This window comes from Ovis canadensis, chromosome X, assembly GCF_042477335.2.
Source record: "Ovis canadensis isolate MfBH-ARS-UI-01 breed Bighorn chromosome X, ARS-UI_OviCan_v2, whole genome shotgun sequence".
NCBI classification, from domain to species: Eukaryota; Metazoa; Chordata; class Mammalia; order Artiodactyla; family Bovidae; genus Ovis; species Ovis canadensis.
The window spans coordinates 52,755,224-52,776,680 of record NC_091727.1 but is presented as its reverse complement, the minus strand read 5'-3'; the positions used below and the strand labels follow the sequence as shown (position 1 = coordinate 52,776,680).

General features: G+C 38.5%; 1 protein-coding gene across 2 annotated transcripts in view; it reads right to left on the bottom strand.

Annotated features, from left to right (window-relative positions):
- Positions 1-444: 444 nt before the first annotated feature.
- FAM120C (family with sequence similarity 120 member C) overlaps positions 445-21,457 on the bottom strand; it is a 147,501-nt gene continuing 126,488 nt past the window's right edge. Inside the window, exons 11-16 of one of the 2 annotated variants that reach the window (XM_070291608.1) lie at positions 16,588-16,702; positions 14,453-14,662; positions 10,862-11,060; positions 5,433-5,571; positions 4,994-5,051; positions 445-1,513 (exon numbers count right to left, since the gene is read on the bottom strand). In XM_070291608.1, the coding sequence (XP_070147709.1) occupies positions 1,262-1,513; positions 4,994-5,051; positions 5,433-5,571; positions 10,862-11,060; positions 14,453-14,662; positions 16,588-16,702 (973 nt within the window). In that variant the 3' untranslated portion in view covers positions 445-1,261. The remainder of the gene's footprint in view (positions 1,514-4,993; positions 5,052-5,432; positions 5,572-10,861; positions 11,061-14,452; positions 14,663-16,587; positions 16,703-21,457) is intronic. The other variant, XM_070291610.1, reaches the window with a different exon arrangement.

Genomic DNA, 21,457 nt, shown 5'->3' with positions numbered 1-21,457 from the left:
AACTGTTTGTTGTTCTGAACAGGCAATCTCTGGAAAGTACTTTTTGTCTGCTTAGAGAAGCCCATCTTCTTGTAATTGTGATGGGCTATGACTTAGTAAGGATTTTTAAACTGTGGTCTTCTGAAACCCACCACTCCATAGCAGTGGAAGCATTTCTGGGAAATTCAGTAAATCTTCTGGGACATCATCATGTATGTATGTGTGTGCATGTATATATATATATATACATATATATATATATACACACACACAACATATATATATTTATATACACATACATACACATATATTTATATATATATATAAAATATATATAGATAAATAGATCTGTCTCTTTATATAAAGGGTATGTGTATGCATATAGATACACACATTCATATATACATCCACCCAAACATCCGTACAGACAGACACACACACATGCACGCACGCACGCACACAGTCTTTTGAGTTCCCTTTAGAACACCATTTAATTACATTGATTCCCACCCTTGCAGGGAGTGGGTGAACTGCACCACATCTTCTATTTTACAAATAATGCTTTAGTTCAGAGGCAGGAAAAATCTGCCCAGTACTTTTTCGACTCACTTGAATCCCCCAGTACAAAGGCCATTGGTAGTTATTTTAAGTGTATAAAATTAAAAAAAGAATAAAAAAAATAAAATAACCAATACTACCTCACTTCCCTGAAAACATCTACCTATCTGATTGTCAGGCCAGAGCTAGAGGCGGTAGTACAAATCCCTGGCATAGGTGAGTGGGGAAAAGAGTTAGAAGGATGTGGATACTGATTATACATGAAGGCCCTACCAGTTCATAAAGAAAAAAACAAGTTAGGAAGCCATAGGTAGCTGTATCCACCATCCCATGGGTTTTGTAAATGAACATCATAATAAAGACTCAGAAAACCAAAGCTAGACCTTTTCTATAGGTCCTTACGTGATGATACCCAATAGTCTGTGCCTTAATAGCCTCCCAGGGGAGGTAAAGAGAATATTGGCACTATATATTCAATTTGAGAATAGGAACTAGTCTTGTTGCCGTTCATATTTGATCAGAGCTTCTCTAGAAACAGACTGCTGAGTCTGGAAGCCCAGAAAAAGACAGGGAAGGGGAAAAGATGGATACCAAAGAACACCCCCATCAAAATCCTGAACAAAACTAGGATAAGCATTTCACGTCCTCCTCTAACTTAGGCCTAAAATCAGAGAAGTATAGGTTTTCCCCTCTTCCTGATCTGCTGAAGCCATCTTCTTGCTTGTTACTCCTCTTTCTGTTGTGTCACAGTTCCTAGCTTTTGCTCTTGTAAGCGGCTCTTCTCACCATTCTTCCCAGGAAAGTACCGGTTACCGTTATTATACACACTGCTGTCTCTGGATAAGGCACACTGTGATGAAGCTGGAAGATGATCATTCGTCTCTTCCTTGATCAATGTGCCACTGTTTCCATCTACCTGTGAGCGAGACCGACCTTGTTGAGGCTCCAGGGATTTAGAAACTCCATCTGAAGAGCTCTGTCAAAAACAGAGATAGTCAGTAGGAATGGTAATCCCAAAACTGGCTGATCCTTCCCAAGCATGTTTATAAGCTAGCCTGTGGAAACTGCTTCAGTTCTTAAAAAACACCAAAAAGCCCAAAGCTTGTTAGCACCTAGTACACTCTGACACTGTCTGGAGAACTTAAGGTGACAACAAAAAGATCTAACTCGAATCTAACGGCAATGACAACAACACAATAATGGCCCAGCTACTATTTACCAAGTTTTACAGTGTGTTTTTTCAAATGCCAAAAGGCACCTTAAATGGTAGATATTGTGACATCCCATTTACAGATGAGGAAGCTGAGGCTCAAAAAGATTAAAGTAACTTGCTTAAGGAGATACAAATAGAAAGTAGTGGGGCCAGGATTCCACTCCAGGTCAGTCAGCCTCTAAAGTTTATTCTCTTAACTTCCATGCAGCCATCCAATACCGACAGCTGGGTTTGTAAATGAAAGGAAAAGAAAACAAACGATAAGATCTGTGTGCAGTATTTCACAGAATCTTTCATAACTAAAAACAATCACTTGGTTTTAATTTCAGCAATGGTAACTGCTCCTGAAATGCTAATGCCATGAACTGCATCACCTTGAAGTGCAGTACTGGCTCCCAATGAGTATTATTAAGAATAATAAGAGTTTCTGATTATTAAGTGGTTGGACATGCCAGGTATTCTGATGTTGGTTTCACAGATAAAAAAGACAAATGAGGCTCAAAAAAGCAAAATGACTTGCTCAAGGTCATTGGCATGCCCAGATTTGCATCCAAGTCTGTTTGATTCCAAAGACATTGTTCTTTCTACTGACACAATACATAATGGAAATCTAATGCCCATTGAATATGTGGTCATTATAGATAATAACTACCAATATTTATTGAGCACTTCCCATGTACCAGGTTCTATGTTAAATACTTCACTATATTATCTCATTTAACACTCAGAATAATTCTGAGGTAGATACCAATTCTTCCATTTTTATAGATGATGGAACTAGGGCACAGAGAGGGTGAGTAACTTGCCCAAAGTTACAAAACTGGTAAGTGGCACTGCCAGATTCAATGCTAGATCATTTGTCTCCAATACCTATACAACATAGAGGTTACTGTGAAGTTTTTCTCAAGAACCTAGAAATAAGATGAAACTAGTAATGGAAGGAATTAGCCATGTGAGCCAACAAAGAAATAAAAATGTAATAAATAAGAGACTGAAGAATTTGAGAATACACAAAAGTCCACCGACCTAGGAATAATCTCATGACTGTAATGGAATATTTAATAAACTGGAACAATTAATTATCTCAGATGGGAAGATGCCTTAGCTACAAAGTCAATGTAAGGATTTCCTTGGCTAGGCTACCTCTAGAGTAAGTAACAGTACCCCCAGAAATCTTAGCTAAGAGGAATTTAAGATCATCTATCATCCCCTTTTCCCCTCTAGTTCCCCATCTAGAAGAGAATAGTAGTATATGACAGAGGATGAGATGGTTGGATGGTATCATCAACTTGATGGACATGAGTCTGAGCAAGCTCCAAGAGTTGGTAATGCACAGGGAAGCCTGGCGTCCTGCAGTCCATGGGGTCGCAGAGTCTGACATGACTGAGTGACTGAACTGAATAGTATATATTAACTAGATATCAAATAGTATCCATAAACCAGAGAGAATAATATTATCTATTTCACAGGTTCATATAAGGAATCAATGACACACACCATGTAAAGCATGGTGGCGTCTGGCATGCTGTAAGAACTCATAATTGCTAGCTAATATTACTGTTCTGATTCCACACCCTCAGGCAAAATTCTGATACCATAGCCTCCTTGGCAGCTTGCTTAGAGAAAGTAAGCTCTGATTAGACATGGTTAAGAGCATGCATACAAGAGTCAGGCAGGCCTAGGTATGAATCTTGTCTAACAATTACAGTTGTTATACTGTATCAGAATTAGCACAGTACAGGGCTTTGAAATCAGTCAGCTCAAGCTAGAATGCCAACTCTAATACTAACTTGATGGTCAAGATGCTTTATTCTCCTGAGCTTTAGTTTTCTCCTGTTTAAAATGGGAATAGTAAGTACATGTATTTATGAGTGACTAGGAAAAAGTATACAATATATTGTGATAATTATTTCTTTCCACTGTAAATTAGTACTTTACCTTTCGCCTTCTCCCTTCTCGTCCCCTCCCCCACTCCTTTAGCCATATCCACAAAGCTATTTCTGTGATGTTGGTTAATGTGAGCGAACCACTGAAAGATAGATCCACTATGATTGCACCAAAGATATCAAGTTTTTTAGGCTGCATGCCTACTGATCAGTCCCTGAATCATAGTGAATTCATCAAGGCTGTAGTACCTTGTATATGTGTATATGTGCTCAGTCATGCTTGACTCTTTGTGACCCTATGGATTGTAGCCCACCAGGCTCCTCTGTCCATGGGATTTTCCAGACAAGAATACTGGATTGGGTTGCCATTCCCTTTTCCAACCTTATGAGAGGGCTATCTTATAGGGTACTACCTTATGGGAGACTACCCGAGTGATCCATTTTCCTGCACAATGCAATCCCTTTTCCCTTACTGAGCAGTTTCTGGAAAAAGCTGAGAAGCTTTGGAAAAAACCCAAGGTCACTTCTTTCTGGCTTTGGAGTACATTACAAAATACATGTAGGGGACTTATCACTGTAGTTTCATGTTGGACTCAAAATAACATTAAAGCAAATTTGTATTCCTTGCGAAAACATTAGAAAATGGGAGTAACATGGATGCAATGAGGGCTGGCTATATACATAAGAGAAGAGCTGGAATTGAGGACTGATGATAAAATGGCCTTACAGAATGGTCTCATCAACGACCTTTGTGAGGATTAGAAACCACATGTAAAATGTCTAGTAGAGGGCTTTGGAGAACGCAGGCACTTAAGAAATGATAGTTACTATGCTACAAGGAGCCCAGCAGTCTGAAACCAGTACAAGATTTTGGATCTCTACAGGGGGATGGGGGACCAGTGAATTTGAAGACCAGTGAGTTTCAGACCATTCTGAACCAGCAAGAATAAGCAGAATGGCAGTGCCTCCTCCTCTCCCATCATCAGCAAAGGCAAAAGTCTAATTTTCTAAGCATCTCTGGTAGCACCACAGAAACTGAGGTGTGCTGTTGGAATCCCACTGTTAATTTCACTTTGGCCTCTTTATGGTTCATGTAGTAATGCTTTGCTAAGTGCAGTCTTTAGGACATAGTACCAAGTTTCTATTTTGTGGCCTCACTCAGGGAAAAGGATAACACTCTGCAGCCCTGTGGGATCAGCCTGGGCAGGTTAACCCTCAAAAGACTGCTAGAGAGTAGGCAGATGAAAATAAATGCTGAGAGAAGCTATGAAAGCTCCCAGGTTTCCATGCCTGAACTGATCTCTTGCAAACAAAAACAAAAACAAGAAGAGGTAGATCATCTCAAAAAGGTACTTACTTGTTTATTTCCTTTTTTGTGTCCTTTGGCACCTCTACCAGTCTGTTCTTTTCCATGCCTTGAGAAAGGGGGGGGGGGAAGTGATCATGAGGAACACATAAAGCCCATACCTCCATTTTCACTTAATTAACTACTCACCTCCACTAGCAAGTTTGACCCTCTTAGGTTAGATGCCTCTCCTCTGTGTTACCAGTGTAAACCTCTATTTGTCACTTCTATGTTATACTGAATTGTCCCGTGTCCCAAGCCCTCCTCTAGGGCAAAAACTGTTTCAAGGCAGGGCATTTATTATATGTTTACTGAACTCAACTGAAAACTGACTTTAAAAATGCAAAGTTAGTTCATGCCTCTTACCTTAATAAAAGGGTTCAATAGCTGGGCATTTTCCCAAGAGCACCTTGATTGACACTAGCTTATACCAACCTATTCAAATACATACCCCTTTCCTGGCCCACCGACAGAAACCACTTGCATGCCAAAGGAGCCTCGCCCCCTAGAGGATCTGCTGCCAGCCCACTGGCCCACAACCATCCCAGCAATCTCCAGTTTTCCTCCTTGGGGTGGGATTGGATGGAGTCCTAGAAAGAGAGGAACAATGGCAGCAGTGAATGGCAAGTGCAAGGTAGGATAAGAGGTGGAATAAAAGATCCACAGCCCACCTACTCTATGTATTTTTCCATTTCTCTATGATAAAAAGACTGTGATAACAACAAAGGGTCATGGTGGAAGCAAATTTCAGAAGAAGGGGTTGAAAATCTACATACATCCACTTTAGCAAGTGGGGTGGGCCTGATTCATTTTTCAACTACAGAGCCTATACACAGTAGGCATTCAGTACTTGTGGCGAGAGAATGAGGTCTTAATATCTAGCTACTGGAAAATTATAGGCCCAAACTACCTTTTTAAAGCAGGAAATGAATTTATTTCATGTACACATGTATTCAGGTATTTCTGGGAGAAATATCAATAACCTCAGATATGCAGATGACACCACCCTTATGGCAGAAAGTGAAGAAGAACTAAAGAGCCTCTTGATGAAAGTGAAAGAGGAGAGTGAAAAAGCTGGCTTAAAGCTCAACATTCAGAAAACTAAGACCATGGCATTTGGTCCCATCACTTCACAGCAAATAGATGGAGAAACAGTGGAAACTGTGGCATACTTTATTTTTTGGGGCTCCAAAATCACTGCAGATGGTGACTGCAGCCATGAAATTAAAAGATGCTTATTCCTTGGGAGAAAAGTTATGACCAACCTAGACAGCAGAGACATTGCTTTGCCAACAAAGGTCCATCTAGTCTAAGCTATGGTTTTTCCAGTAGTCATGTATGGATGTGAGAGCTGGACTATAAAGAAAGCTGAGTGCCAAAGAACTGATGTTTTTGAACTGTAGTGTTGGAGAAGACTCTTGAGAGTCCCTTGGACTGCAAGGAGGTCCAAACAGTCTATCCTAAAAGAGATCAGTCCTGGGTGTTCATTGGAAGGACTGATGCTAAAGCTGAAATTCCAATACTTTGGCCACTTCATGGGAAGATTTGACTCATTGGAAAAGACCCTGATGCTGGGAGGGATTGGGGGCAGGAGGAGAAGGGCTTGACAGAGGATGAGATGGTTGGATGGCATCACTGACTCAATGGATATGAGTTTGAGTCAGCAACTCCGGGAGTTGGTGATTTACAGAGAGGCCTGGCATGTTGCAGTCCATGGGGTGGCAAAGAGTCAGACACAACTGAGCAACTGAACTGAACTGAACTGATACATGAATTTATACATCCTCATGTAACTGGCCAAAACTACTTTTGATTAAAATGCATGTCACCACACACTGGAGGATTAGTCAAACAACCAAACAGAACAAAAAATAATGAAACTAAACTAACAGTTTAATGAAGAATTGATGTTTTCGAATTGTGCTGGAGAAGACTCTTGAGGGTCTCTTGGACAGCAAGGAGATTAAACCAGTCAATCCTAAAGGAAATCAGTCCTGAATATTCATTGGAAAGACTGATGCTGAAGCTCCAATACTTTGGCCACCTGATGCCAACAGCCAACTCATTGGAAAAGACCCTGATGCTGGTAAAGATTGAGGGCAGAAGAAGGGGAGACAGAATGAGATGGCTGGATGGCATCATTGACTCAATGGGCAAGAGTTTGAGCAAACTCTGGGGGATAGTGAAGGACAGGGAAGCTTGGTGTGCTGCAATTTATGGGGTCACAAAGAGCTGACACAACTTAGCGACTGAACAACAAACAACTAACAGTGATTTATGATTACAAAGTAAGAATAGTAACACTTGAAAACCAGAACCAACTAAAGACAAGATAGCATGATATCATCTTAAAACAGGAAATTCCAACTCTGTGTGTGAGTTCTCAAGCACAGTACAGGTCTGCAATTTGGCACAAAAGAAAGCTTTCATAAGACAGAGAATGCTAGTAAGCCTTTAACTTTATTTTATGGAAAAAACCCAAATATTAATAACTCTTCACTCATTTAGCAGATTGTTAGCAAATAGCCCCTCATTTATATAAAAATGGGAGTCTAAGGAACTAGGTGACTAGCCAATCCTAAGAGGGCAAGAAAGATTTGCATTTGGGGATCCTATTGTGGCCTTTAAGAAGGCAGGAGGCTCCTCATGAGCCACCAGTAACTGAAGACTAGGTTTTATCACTGGGAGCTGGGACAATGGTGAGGACCTTCTGAGAACTTGGCCTTAATTAAAGCTATCTTCTGAGACACAATGAAATCAGCATGTGAAGAATGAGGGCAGGCATCTGTAAAAACATCTTCAAAGGATGGAATGAAGGGCTGGCTCCCTGGTTTGTGAGACCTAATCATTACCTGAGTGAACTGAGCAGATATTTACATTGCTCACCTAGGCACATCCTTGAATTAAAACATCCATGCTGAAGTTTGTGACCCTAAATTTAAGACAAATTTCAACTTCCAAGCTTTACTATTTTTAAAGTGATGAGCAATACACAACACACACTTCAACCATACCACTCTCACCCGATCACAGAATTTGACATTTCATGTTAAAATGTCCCCATTAAAATACTGTTTCACCAGGTTAAAAGGTTGTTTGAATTATCAGGATCAGTACCTGACCTACCTAAGCAAGAATGTTTGTTTGTCATTAAGCCACAGTTCAGATATCACCATAATTTATTCATACATGTGTGTGTGTATACTGTGTTGGTCAAAAGGTTTGTTTTTTTCTGTAAGATGGCTCTAGTAGTGCTTCAGTTCAGTGCAGTTCAGTCACTCAGTAATGTCCGACTTTTTGTGACCCCATGAATCACAGGATGCCAGGCCTCCCTGTCCATCACCAACTCCCAGAGTCTACTCAAACTCATGTCCATCGAGTGTGTGATGCCATCCAGCCATCTCATCCTCAGTCGTCCCCTCCTCCTGCCCCTAATCCTTCCCAGCATCAGGGTCTATTCCAATGAGTCAAATCTTCACATGAGGTGGCCAAGTACTGGAGTTTCAGCTTTAGCATCAGTCCTTCCAATGAACACCCAGGACTGATCTCCTTTAGGATGGACTGGTTGGACCTCCTTGCAGTCCAAGGGACTCTCAAGAGTCTTCTCGAACACCACAGTTCAAAAGCATCAATTCTTCGGTATTCAGCATTCTTCAGAGTCCAACTCTCATACCCATACATGACTACTGGAAAAACCATAGCCTTGACTAAATGGACCTTTGTTGGCAAAGTAATGTCTCTACTTTAATATGCTGTCTAGGTTGATCATAACTTTCCTTCGAAGGAGTAAGTGTCTTTTAATTTCATGGCTGCAATCACCATCTGCAGTGATTCTGGAGTTCCCCCAAAATAAAGTCTGACACTGTTTCCACTGTTTCCCCATCTATTTCCCATGAAGTGATGGGACCGGATGCCATGATCTTCGTTTTCTGAATGTTGAGCTTTAAGCCAACGTTTTCACTCTCCTCTTTCACTTTCATCAAGAGGCTTTTTAGTTCCTCTTCACTTTCTGCCATAAGGGTGGTGTCATCTGCATATCTGAGGTTATTGATGTTTTTCCTGGCAATCTTGATTCCAGCTTGTGCTTCTTCCAGCCCAGCATTTCTCATGATGTACTCTCCACATAAGTTAAATAAGCAGGGTGACAATATACAGCACTGACGTACTCCTTTTCCATTAGGGACCAGTCCGTTGTTCCATATTGTTCTAACTGTTGCTTCCTGACCTGCATATAGGTTTCTCAAGAGGCAGGTCAGGTGGTTACCAGTGTGCATCTATTTAAAAAATAAAGGTAAAAACAAACTGAAATGCAAAAAAAAAAAATTGTGCAGTGTATGGAGAAGGTGCTGTGACTGGTCGAACATATCAGAAGTGGTTTGAGAAATTTTGTACTAGAGATTTCTCACTGGACAATGGTCCAGAGTCAGGTAGACCAGTTGAAGTTGATTGGGATCAAACTGAGACATTAATTGAGAATAGTCAATGTTATACCATGTGGGAGATAGCTGATATACTCAAAATATTAAAATAAAATGTTGAAAATCATTTGCACCAGCTTGGTTATGTTCATCGCTTTGATGTTGGGCTTCCACATAAGTTAAGGGAAAACCTTCTTGACTATAATTCTGCTTATGATTCTCTACTTGAATGTAATGAAAACGTTTCATTGTGATGGATAATTAAAAGTGGATACTGGACAATAATGTGTAATGGAATAGATCATGCAGTAAGTGAAATGAAACACCACCAACCACATCAAAGTTCAGTCTTCATCTGAAGAAGGTGACGTTGTATATATGGTGGGATTGGAAGGGGGTCTTCTATTATGAACTCCTTCTGGGAAACCAAACGATTAATTCCAACAAGTATTGCTCCCACTTAGACCAACTGAAAGTAGCACCCAATAAAAAGCATCCAGAATTAGTAAACAGAAAATGTAAAATCTTCCATCAGGATAGTGCAAGACTATTTGTTTTTCAATGATCAGGCAACAACTGGTACAGCTTGGCTGCAAAGTTCTGATTCACCCACTGTATTCAACAGACACTGCATCTTCAGATTTCCACTTATTTTAGTCTTTACAAAATTCTCTTAATGGAAAAAATTTCAATTCCTTGGAAGACTATCAAAGACACCTGGAACTATTCTTTGCAAAAAAAAAAAAGTTTTGGGAAGATGAAATTATGAAGTTGCCTGAAAAATGGCAGAAGGTAATGGAACAAAATGATGAATACCTTGCTCAATGAAGTTCATGGTGAAAATGAAAACTGTGTCTTTTAACTTTAAAAATGAAGGAAATTTTTGGCTAACCCAGTATATGTATATGTGGATCCACATCTATGTATTTGCTTTCCTCACTAAAACACAATTCCCTAGAGGGTACAGACTGTGACTTATTTCTCTCTATGCTTCTGGAAATGTGTTAGGTCTACCCTCAGAGTGGAAATGGGTATATCAAGCTACGGTTGTTTGCTGACACTAGGCATTTACTGACTTCCCACTGCTCTTCCTGCAAGTTCCTGTGTACACCTGTCTATGGGGAATTAGTGGGCTAACCAGCAACCATGAAGACCCAGTTCACATGAACTGCAGTTCTCAAAAGTAAAATGTGACTCTTGGTTTCTACATCAGTTACTTCGTAAGTCAAAACCTTAGGAACTAATAACTTCCATGGAGAGTAGTCTGGGAAGTCAGTGGGCTTTCTTCCCTATGCTACACCCCTCCATTTCAATAAGCTACTCTTCAAACCACACTACAGCACAGACCGTAAATGAGATAAGATATATATGAAACTGCTGATTCTGTAACTGGCAATAATTACTGGATAGGTTATTATGAAACAGATTGACAATGACAAACACCTTATTCTTAGGTACTGACCTGCAAACCCCCGGCTCCTTCCTTGAGGAGGAGGTGGCATTGGGCCCATGGCTCGGGGGTAAAGTGAAACAGGGTAGAGAGAGGGCACCATGGGAGGCATAAAGGTAGGTGATGGAAGTAGAGAAGGCGGTGGATGGTTCATGTTGACTCCTTCAAGTATGCTCTGTCTCATCTTCTCCACTTTGGTTGCCAGGTCAGCCTTCAAATGAAGAACAGAGTAATAATAGCAGCTGCAATTTTTAAAACTTCTCCTATGTTTCAGGCACAGTATTGGGTGGTCTATGTACAAACTCACAAGTCTATTCCCACGAATGGAATCATGGCCTGGAGTTAAATGGCCCAAGGCAACATACTCAGCGAAGCCTCCCTGACAACAAAGCTCCCACTCTTTGCATGATGTCAAACTACCATCATACTAGTTCTGACCAAGGGCTTATGAGGCACCATGATTAGGTCAAGAAAGACAAATACAACAATGAGTATTTAGTAATGCCCAATCACAGAGCCAGCAATAGGCTAGGTTATTTTTTAAGGGGGAGGTAACAGAATTACGTAAAGAGAACAAAACTTGACACATACAAACCCTTTTAACCTTCTCTCTCATACTAAGGATCAGAGACCATGGCCTCTATCCGGGAGAAGTCCATGCCTCTAGTCAAGAGGTCAGCAAGCTTGTTCTGAAAAAGGCCATACTGTTTCTGTCACTACTTGACTCTCCCATTGTAGTATGAAAGCAGTCATGGACAATATGTAAATGAATGAATGTGGCCATGTTTCAAAAAGTTTTATTGGAATAAAAATTCAAATTAAAAAAAATCTTTCTGTAGTTTGCTGGCCTCTTCTCTAATCTATCAGCTTATTCCCCACAAATGGACAAAGAAGAAAGTAAGGGTTCGTTTTCCTTGCCTTTTTTCATCTTTCCCAAGGCTTTATTGGAAAAAATATCCCCTGCTTTTACTCTGTCATCTATTTTACTGCCGTCTTCTATTTATAAAATAGTTCCTTTACAAAAAATATCATTTAAAAAATGACTTAATTTTTGTAAATAAGTGAAATGAAATTCTAAGAATGAGGGGAAAGGCATATAGTATATCTGAGCATTCATTCCATGGGGAAAAAATAACTCAGAGCAAAAAAAAGGAATATGAAAACTTGAAGCCTCATTATAAAAAAAAAAAACAAAACTCTTCCCAACATGATTTTGTTTTATTAATATAAATTTATTTATTTTAATTGGAGGCTAATTGCTTTACAATATTGTAGTGGTTTTGCCATACATTGACATGAATCCAACAAGGGTGTGCATGTGTTCCCCATCCTGAACACCCCTCCCACCTCCCTCCCCATCCCATCCCTCTGAGTCATCCCAGTGCACCAGCCCCGAGCATCCTGTATCCTGCATTGAACCTGGACTGGCGATCCATTTCACATATGATATTTTACATGTTTCAATGCCATTCTCCCAAATCATCCCACCCTTGCCCTCTCCCACAGAGTCCAAAAGACTTCTATACATCTGTGTCTCTTTTGCTGTCTCGCATAGAGGGTCATCGTTACCATCTTTCTAAATTCCATATATATGTGTTAGTATACTGTATTGGTGTTTTTGTTTCTGGCTTACTTCACTCTGTATAATCGGCTCCAGTTTCACCCACCTTATTAGAACTGATTCAAATGGATTCTTTTTAATGGCTGAGTAATACTCCATTGTGTATATGTACCACAGCTTTCTTATCCATTTGTCTGCTGATGGACATCTAGGTTGCTTCCATGTCCTGGCTATTATAAACAGTGCTGTGATGAACATTGGGATACACGTGTCTCTTTCAATTGTGGTTTCCCTGGTGTGTATGCCCAGCAGTGGGATTGCTGGGTCATAAGGCAGTTCTATTTCCAGTTTTTTAAGGAATCTCCACACTGTTCTCCATAGTGGCTATACTAGTTTTCACTCCAACAGTGTAAGAGGGTTCCCTTTTCTCCAACCCTCTCCAGCATTTATTGCTTGTAGACTTTTGGAAAGCAGCCATCCTGACTGGCGTGAAATGGTACCTCATTGTGGTTTTGATTTGCATTTCTCTGATAATGAGTGATGTTGAGCATCTTTTCATGTGTTTGTTAGCCATCTGTATGTATTCCTTGGAGAAATGTCTGTTTAGGTCTTTGGCCCATTTTTTGATTGGGTCGTTTATTTTTCTGGAATTGAGCTGCATAAGTTGCTTGTATATTTTTGAGATTAATTCTTTGTCAGTTGCTTCATTTGCTATTATTTTCTCCCACTCTGAAGGCTGTCTTTTCACCTTGCTTATAGTTTCCTTTGTTGTACAGAAGCTTTTAATTTTAATTAGGTCCCATTTGTTTATTTTTGCTTTTATTTCCAGTATTCTGGGAGGTGGGTCATAGAGGATCCTGCTGTGAATGTGCCCACTCATTCCCCAAATACAGAGAGTGTTTTGCCTATGTTTTCCTCTAGGGGTTTTATAGTTTCTGGTCTTACATTTAGATCTTTAATCCATTTTGAGTTTATTTTTGTGTATGGTGTTAGAAAGTGTTCTAGTTTCATTCTTCTACAAGTGGTTGACCAGTTTTCCCAGCACCTTGTTTTCCCATCTCGTTACAGAGATTGTCTTTTCTCCATTGTATATTCTTGCCTCCTTTGTCGAAGATAAGGTGTCCATAGGTGTGTGGATTTATCTCTGGGCTTTCTATTTTGTTCCACTGATCTATATTTCTGTCTTTGTGCCAGTACCATACTGTCTTGACGACTGTGGCTTTGTAGTAGAGCCTGAAGTCAGGCAGGTTGATTCCTCCAGTTCCATTCTTCTTTCTCAAGATTGCTTTGGCTATTCGAGGTTTTTTGTATTTCCATGCAAATTGTGAAATTATTTGTTCTAATTCTATGAAAAATACCATTGGTAGCTTGATAGGGATTGCACTGAATCTATAGATTACTTCGGGTAGTGTGCTCATTTTCACTATATTGATTCTTCCGATCCATGAACATGGTATATTTCTCCATCTATTAGTGTCCTCTTTGATTTCTTTCACCAGTGTTTTACAGTTTTCTATATATAGGTCTTTAGTTTCTTTAGGTAGATATATTCCTAAGTATTTTATTCTTTTTGTTGCAATGGTGAATGGAATTGTTTCCTTAATTTCTCTATTTTCCCATTATTAGTGTATAGGAATGCAAGGGATTTCTGTGTGTTGATTTTATATCCTGCAACTTTGCTATATTCATTGATTAGCTCTAGTAATTTTGTGGTGGAGTCTTCAGGGTTTTCTACGTAGAGGATCATGTCATCTGCAAACAGTGAGTTTTACTTCTTCTTTTCCAATTTGGGTTCCTTTTATTTCTTTTTCTGCTCTGATTGCTGTGGCCAAAACTTCCAAAACTATGCCAACATGATTTTGTAACATGTATATAGACACTGGGCCTTTGGGACCATCCTTGACCAAGTTAGTTTAAGGTCAGACACATTCTCCCACTTCTGCTACCTCCTTCCCCAGTCTCTCTGCTCCTTTACCCTTTTCTGCCATTCACTTTCACAGCAGATCACAGTTCGTTTTAGTAGCTACCCAACATGTTGGTACCTGGCCATCGCAGAGCTCAACTAGGGATACTCTCTCCCGGCCTGCTTTAATTAGCTTGCTCTGGAACAGCTTTCCATCGAAGTAAATCCAGGGGCAGCAGTGTTCCCAAGGAACTGGCTGGCCACAGGCATCATTGGCAAACAGGGCTGTATCAACTCCGCTCATGAAGAGGGCAGCAAGCTGGATCCCTCGAGCATCCAGTTTCTCAATCTGAAATCACCACAGAGGAAAAACTACCATTAAGAAATTGCTGTTATTGGTTACATTTGCTCTTATTCCTGTTTTGCTGATTATTCCAGTTAAATGAGAACATGTTACTTTTAAATATGGACATTTGAGTACATAAGCAGCCTCTATCCATTTCTATCTCTGAGATGGTTTGGAAGATACTCATTACAAAAAAAATCAACTTGCAAATCTTTAAAAGATACCCTCTTGAGATACCAATTTTTCTGCCTGTCAAATAAGAAAAAAATTAGAACAAAACAAAAGACCAAAAGAACGTCCAATGCTCATGAGGATATGGTGAAATAAACAGCACACTCAAATAAAACTAATGAGTAATGTACATTAAAATTAAGCTATATGTATCAAGAACCTTAAAATGGTCACATTTGTTGACTCAGAAATTCTACTTTTAGGAATCTATTCTAAGGAAGTTGAGATATGAATAAGGCTCTAATACATAAAGATGTTAATTACTACATATAGTAAGTGAAAACTGGAAACCAAGTGGCCAAAATAAGAATAATTAAATGATACATCCATATGATTATTTACTAAGAAATTTTAAGACAAAGAAACTATGTTCTACGTCAAGTTTAAAAATACAATATATAATTACATAAATAATATATCAACCACGTAGAAAATGCATGACAAAAGGCTGGAAGAAATCATCAAAATGTACACAGTGGTTATCTCAAGTTGACATGTTAGATGGCTTTAACAGGAAAAGGGATAGTACTTGCAGGTCCCCTCCTAGGTGTGGTGTGGAGTTGTCAGTACCTGCTCTAGTATCAAGCAATATCACATTTACTGAAGAAAGGAACCAACACTGTTTGTCTAAGACTGTTTTCATCTTTTCCTTTGTTGATCTCATGTCAAGATTTTGTAAGTCTTACTAGACTTGATTTTCTTCTAGTTTATACTAGGGTCTCAAAGGACCATGGCTACTTAAGTCACAAGAGGAGTGTCCTGCATTAATAACTAATTGAGTACTGTATACTTAGAACATGCTAGCCACTCTTGTAAGTGTTTTGCATGGATTATTTTATTTAATATCCTCATAATACTATGAGTAAGGAAACTGAAACTACAGAGGTTAAGCAACCTTATGAGCTAAGATTCAAGGCAGCCTGGCTTCAGAGCCTACTCTCTAACCTACTATATTCTACTGCCTTCAGTTATGATGTTGGATTTACTTGCTTCCTCTTGCTTGTCTAGACTTCCCTCTAATACTCAGTATTATTTTTAAAAAAGGAGGGTAGCACAGGGAATTATATCCATTATCTTATAATAGTCTACAATGGAATATCATCTTCAAAAATACCAAATCACTATGCTAACACCTGAACCTAATGTAATATTGTAAATCAAGTATTGTATTGTGTGCGTGCTCAGTTGTGTCGGACTGTTTGTGACCTGATGGACTGTAGCCCATGGGCTCCTCTGTCCATGGAATTCTCCAGGCAAGAATAATGGAGTGGGTTGCCATTTCCTCCTCCAGAGGAACTTCCCATCCCAAGAATCGAACCTGTGTCCCCTGTACCTCCTGCACTGCAGGTGAATTCTTTACCACTGAGCCACCAGGGAGAGAGGGTAAATATTTACTCAAAGACAAACGGAACACCAGGATATGTCCCCTGTAGCATCTTTTGCAAGAGTTGGAAACCTTACTGTGATCTATGGGTCACAACTTACCAGTCTTACACAATACCATTTTTTCTACCCATTCTCACTCATCAGTATGTAAGCAGTGTTGGGTTTATTAATAGACACAAATATTTGGCTAAAGTAAATCAAACATTTACCTGCAGAACTTACTCTTCTTTCCAGCTGCAGGAAAAAAAAAAAAGACCTAAAATAGAGTTATGAGCTTGTAAAATAATTTAAATGAGGATAGTTCAAATCACCTTGAGTTCTTGAAGTTGATCTGGTTCATAAAGTTGAGTAGAAACTGCCTGTGCCAGGAAGGTGTCTAGCTCATGGCGATGCAGGATTCGGCCGCCAGGCCATTGAACCATGTATCTAGAAGATAAAAGCATCATTATTAAGTGACAAAAGCTCATTTACTCATTTCACAAACACTTAGTAAGCTAAATGTAACCTACCATGGGTCAGATGCTAGCTAGGTTGTGAAATAAAGTAAAAGAATCTCTGCCTTTGGTTACTTCATCTAGATGGTAGAAGAGACAGGCACCATTCACGTATAACTGCTGTTAAGTTTATGGCTTCTTTCTTCCTAGCATCTCAAATCTCAGTTTTTTCATACTACATATAGAATATTCTATCTTGCTTTTCTCATTCAACATTGTAAGAACCTTTCATTCATTAAATACTTGTCAAAAACATGATTTTAAATGACTTCATGTTCCTCATGTGTTTTATAAATTTATATAAATATTCCTATAATATTAGAAACATACTATTCATTTTCTTTTATTATAAAATTACTATAAAGATATACACATATTTAAATCTCATCTGTATCTCTGATTATTCATTCAAGATAGACTTCTAGAAGTGCTGATCATTTTTATTTTATTAAATTCACCAAACACTGACCTCAAGTATATGCTGAGCCTTCGTTCAGATTTTTAAAATGGACACATTGCTTGAAGGGTGCAATGTATTTAACACTGAACAATATATTCCACAATGAGAATCTGGAGGTGGTATAACGATATACCTTTATATATTTAGTGGCACAAGTATAGGCACAAGCACTGCAATTGGAGGGAAAATCCATTCAGGACTGAACAGAGAGGTCCTTGGTGCTGAGAGAATTTCCCCTTGACTTCAGCCTCGAGACAAACCAAGGAGTCTGCCAGTACACAGAAACCACTGAATTCAGGGCAAACAGGATAACAAGATATATATTAAGGAATTGGCTCTTGCCAATTACGATTATGGGGGGCCAGTCTGAAGCAAGCAGGGTTGGTTGGAAGCAGGAATTGTGACAACTCAAGTCCGTGATCTGTAGATTAGAACAGCAGTTTAGAGACAGAATGGTTAATGCTTTCTTCAAAAATTCCCAGTTTTCTAAACAAGTTCCTAGGATGCCTTCTTTAGACAGGGTTGAGTTAATTTTCGTATAATGTGGGAGGTTCAGATTGAAGTGTTTGTTTCTTTGGCCTATGGATGTCCGATTGTTCCAGCACCATTTGTTCAAAGGCTCTACTTTCTCCATTGAATTGTTTTTGCACTTCTGAGTATACATGTATTGTTCTATTTCTAGGTTCTTAATTTTGTTCCATTGACCTATGTGCTTATCCCTTTGCAAATAACTCCAGTCTTGATTATTTTGGCTACAATATTAGGTAGAATGATTCCTATACTTCTTTTTTTGCAAGATTGTTTTAGTTATCATAAGGGCCTATATAAATTTACACATAAACTTTAGAATAAGTTTGTCTTCATTCATAAAAAACCTTGCATTAAGCCCACAGGAATTGTGTTCAATCTACAGATCAATCTGAGAATTGACAGCTTTACAATGGTAAGTCCATGAACGTTCCTTCTTTGATTATTTTCACTGGCATGAAGCATAGTAATTCTGAGGTTGGTTCAGTTCTCTGGCATGTATTAGTAGTTTTATTTTACTGAGTAACATTTATTGATGGACATATCACATCCACTTCCCAGTTAACAGATACTTGAGTTGTTCCTACTTTTTGATTATTATGAATAATATTTCTTTGAACATTCATGTGCAAGTCTGTGTGGACCTATTTTTTCAACAGATACCTAGGAGTGAAATAAATGAGTCTTATGATTATTTGAATGGACTTCCTTGGTGGCTCAGACAGTCAAGAATCTGTCTGCCAATGCAGGTAACCCAGGTTTGATCTCTGGGTTGCGAAGATTCCCTGGAGAAGGGAATGGCAACCCACTCCAGTATTCTTGCCTGGAGAATCCCATGGCCAGAGGAGCCTGATGGGCTATAGTCAATACGGTCACAAGAGTTGGATACAACTGAGTGACTATTTATATATTTATGTTTAACCTGTTAAGAAAATGCCAAACTAATCTCCAAAGTAGCTATACCATTTTAAATTTCCATCAGTGTATGAGGGAATTCCAATTCTCTGCAGCCAGGCCTACATTTGTCATTGTCATTTTTTTTTTTATTATTACAATCATTTCAGCTGACTGAAGTGGTGTTTCATTACGGTTCAAATTTGCATTTCCTCAATGATTACTGAAGATGAGAATCGTTTCATGTGCTTTTATTACAACCCTATATCGTCTCTGGTGAAATGTCTATTTACATCTTTTATTCATTTTTAGACTGAGTTGTCTGTTTTCTTATAAGTTTTAAGAGTTTGTTATATATATTCTGATACAAGTCCTTTATCAGATATATGTTTTGTAAATATTTTCTCTAGTCTGTGGCTTGTCTTTTCTGTTTTGTAATGGTGGCTTTTGAAGTGTAAAAATTTTGTATTTGGAAGAAATCTATTTTTTTAGGTTGATTTTGCTTTGGCTGTTGTATCTAAGAAATCTTCGCCTAACTCAAAATCATGAAAAATTTCTCCTGCAAGTTAGATAGTTTTTAACTATTACATTTTAGTCTATGATCCATTTTTATCAGGTCAGGTCAAGTTGGTTGATGATGTTTCGTGAATCTTCTATATTTTTGCTTTTTGTCTAGGTGTTCTAGCCATTATTGAGAGTAGGGCATTGAAGCCTTCCACTATCATTGTTGAAGTTTCTATTTCATTCTTTTTTTTCCCTTTTTTTTAAATTCAAATTTTATTTTTTAAATTACAATACTGTATTGGTTTTGGATACAATTAACATGAATCCACCACAGGTGTACATGAGTTCCCAACCCTGAACCCCCCTCCCACCACCCTCCCCATATCATCCCTCTGGGTCATCCCAGTGCACCAGCCCCAAGCATCCTGTATCCTGTATCGAACCTAGACTAGTGATTCATTTCTTACATGATAGTATACATGTTTCAATGCCATTCTCCCAAATCATCCCATCCTCTCCCTCTCCCACAGAGTCCAAAAGTCTGTTCTTTACATCTGTGTCTCTTTTGCTGTCTTGCATACAGGGTTATCATTACCATCTTTCTGAATTCCATACATATGTGTTAGTATACTGTATTGGTGTTTTTCTTTCTGGCTTACTTCACTCTGTATAATAGGCTCCAGTTTCATCCACCTCATTAGAACTGATTCAAATGGATTCTTTTTAATGGCTGAGTAATACTCCACTGTGTATATATACCACGGCTTTCTTATCCATTCGTCTGCTGATGGACATCTAGGTTGCTTCCATGTCCGGGCTATTATAAATAGTGCTGCGATGAACACTGGGGTACATGTGTCTCTTTCAATTCTGGTTTCCTCGGTGTGTATGCTCAGCAGTGGGATTGCTGGGTCATATGGCAGTTCTATTTGTAGTTTTTAAAGGAATCTCCACACTGTTCTCCATAGTAGCTGTAGTAGTTTGCATCCCCACCAACAGTGTAAGAGGGTTCCCTTTTCTCCACACCCTCTCCAGCATTTATTGCTTGTGGACTTTTGGTTTGCAGCCATTCTGACTGGTGTGAAATGGTCCTTCATTGTGGTCTTGATTTGCATTTCTCTGATAATGAGTGATGTTGAGCATCTTTTCATGTGTTTGTTAGACATCTGTTTGTCTTCTTTGGAGAAATGTCTATTTAGTTCTTTGGCCCATTTTTTGATTGGGTCATTTATTTTTCTGAAATTGAGCTGCATAAGTTGCTTGTATATTTTTGAGATTAGTTGTTTGTCAGTTGCTTCATTTGCTATTATTTTCTCCCATTCCGAAGGCTGTCTTTTCACCTTGCTGATAGTTTCCTTTGTTGTGTAGAAGCTTTTAATTTTAATTAGATCCCATTTGTTTATTTTTGCTTTTATTTCCAATATTCTGGGAGGTGGATCATAGAGGATCCTGCTGTGATTTATGTCAGAGAGTGTTTTGCCTATGTTCTCCTCTAGGAGTTTTATAGTTTCTGGTCTTATATTTAGATCTTTTCATTCTTAAATTCTACCAGTTTTTGCTTCATGTATTTAGGGATATTGTTGTTAGGAATATATGTTAATAATTATTATATTTTCCTGATGAATTGACCCTTCTGTTACTATAAAATTTTCTTATTTGTCTATTTTAACATTACTTGTCTTAGAGTCTATTTCGTCTGATATTAGTACAGCTATTATATCTCATATGGTTATTGCTTGCATGGTATATTTTCTTCTATTCTTTGTCTTTTAACCTATTTGTGTCTTTGAATCCAAAGTGTATCTCCTGTAGATAGCTCAGGCTTTGTATCAAATCTCACAATCTCTGCCTTTTGATAGGAATGTTCAGTCCAGTTACATTTGATATAGTTGTTGATTAGATTCATAGGTTTCATACATTTTTTGCTTTTTTGCTTGTTCTCCTTTTACTGCCTTCTACTGCATTAAATACTCTCCAGTATAGCATTTTAATTATTTTTTTTACTATATTTTAGTTATTTTCATAATGGTTGCTGTGTAGATTACAAAATACATCTTACCTGACACACCACATCAAATTAGTACTAAGTAATTCCAGTAGAAGGTAGAAACGTTACTCCAATATAGCTCTCTCCTTTCCTCCCACCACTGTGTTATTATTGTTGTGTATATTATGCTATTATTCTAAAACCAACATACAATTTTATACTTATTGACTTATGTAGTTGTCTTTTAAATAGGTTAAGTGAACAAATGAGAAAAAAATATATTATACTACTTTTTACATATACCTATGCAACTA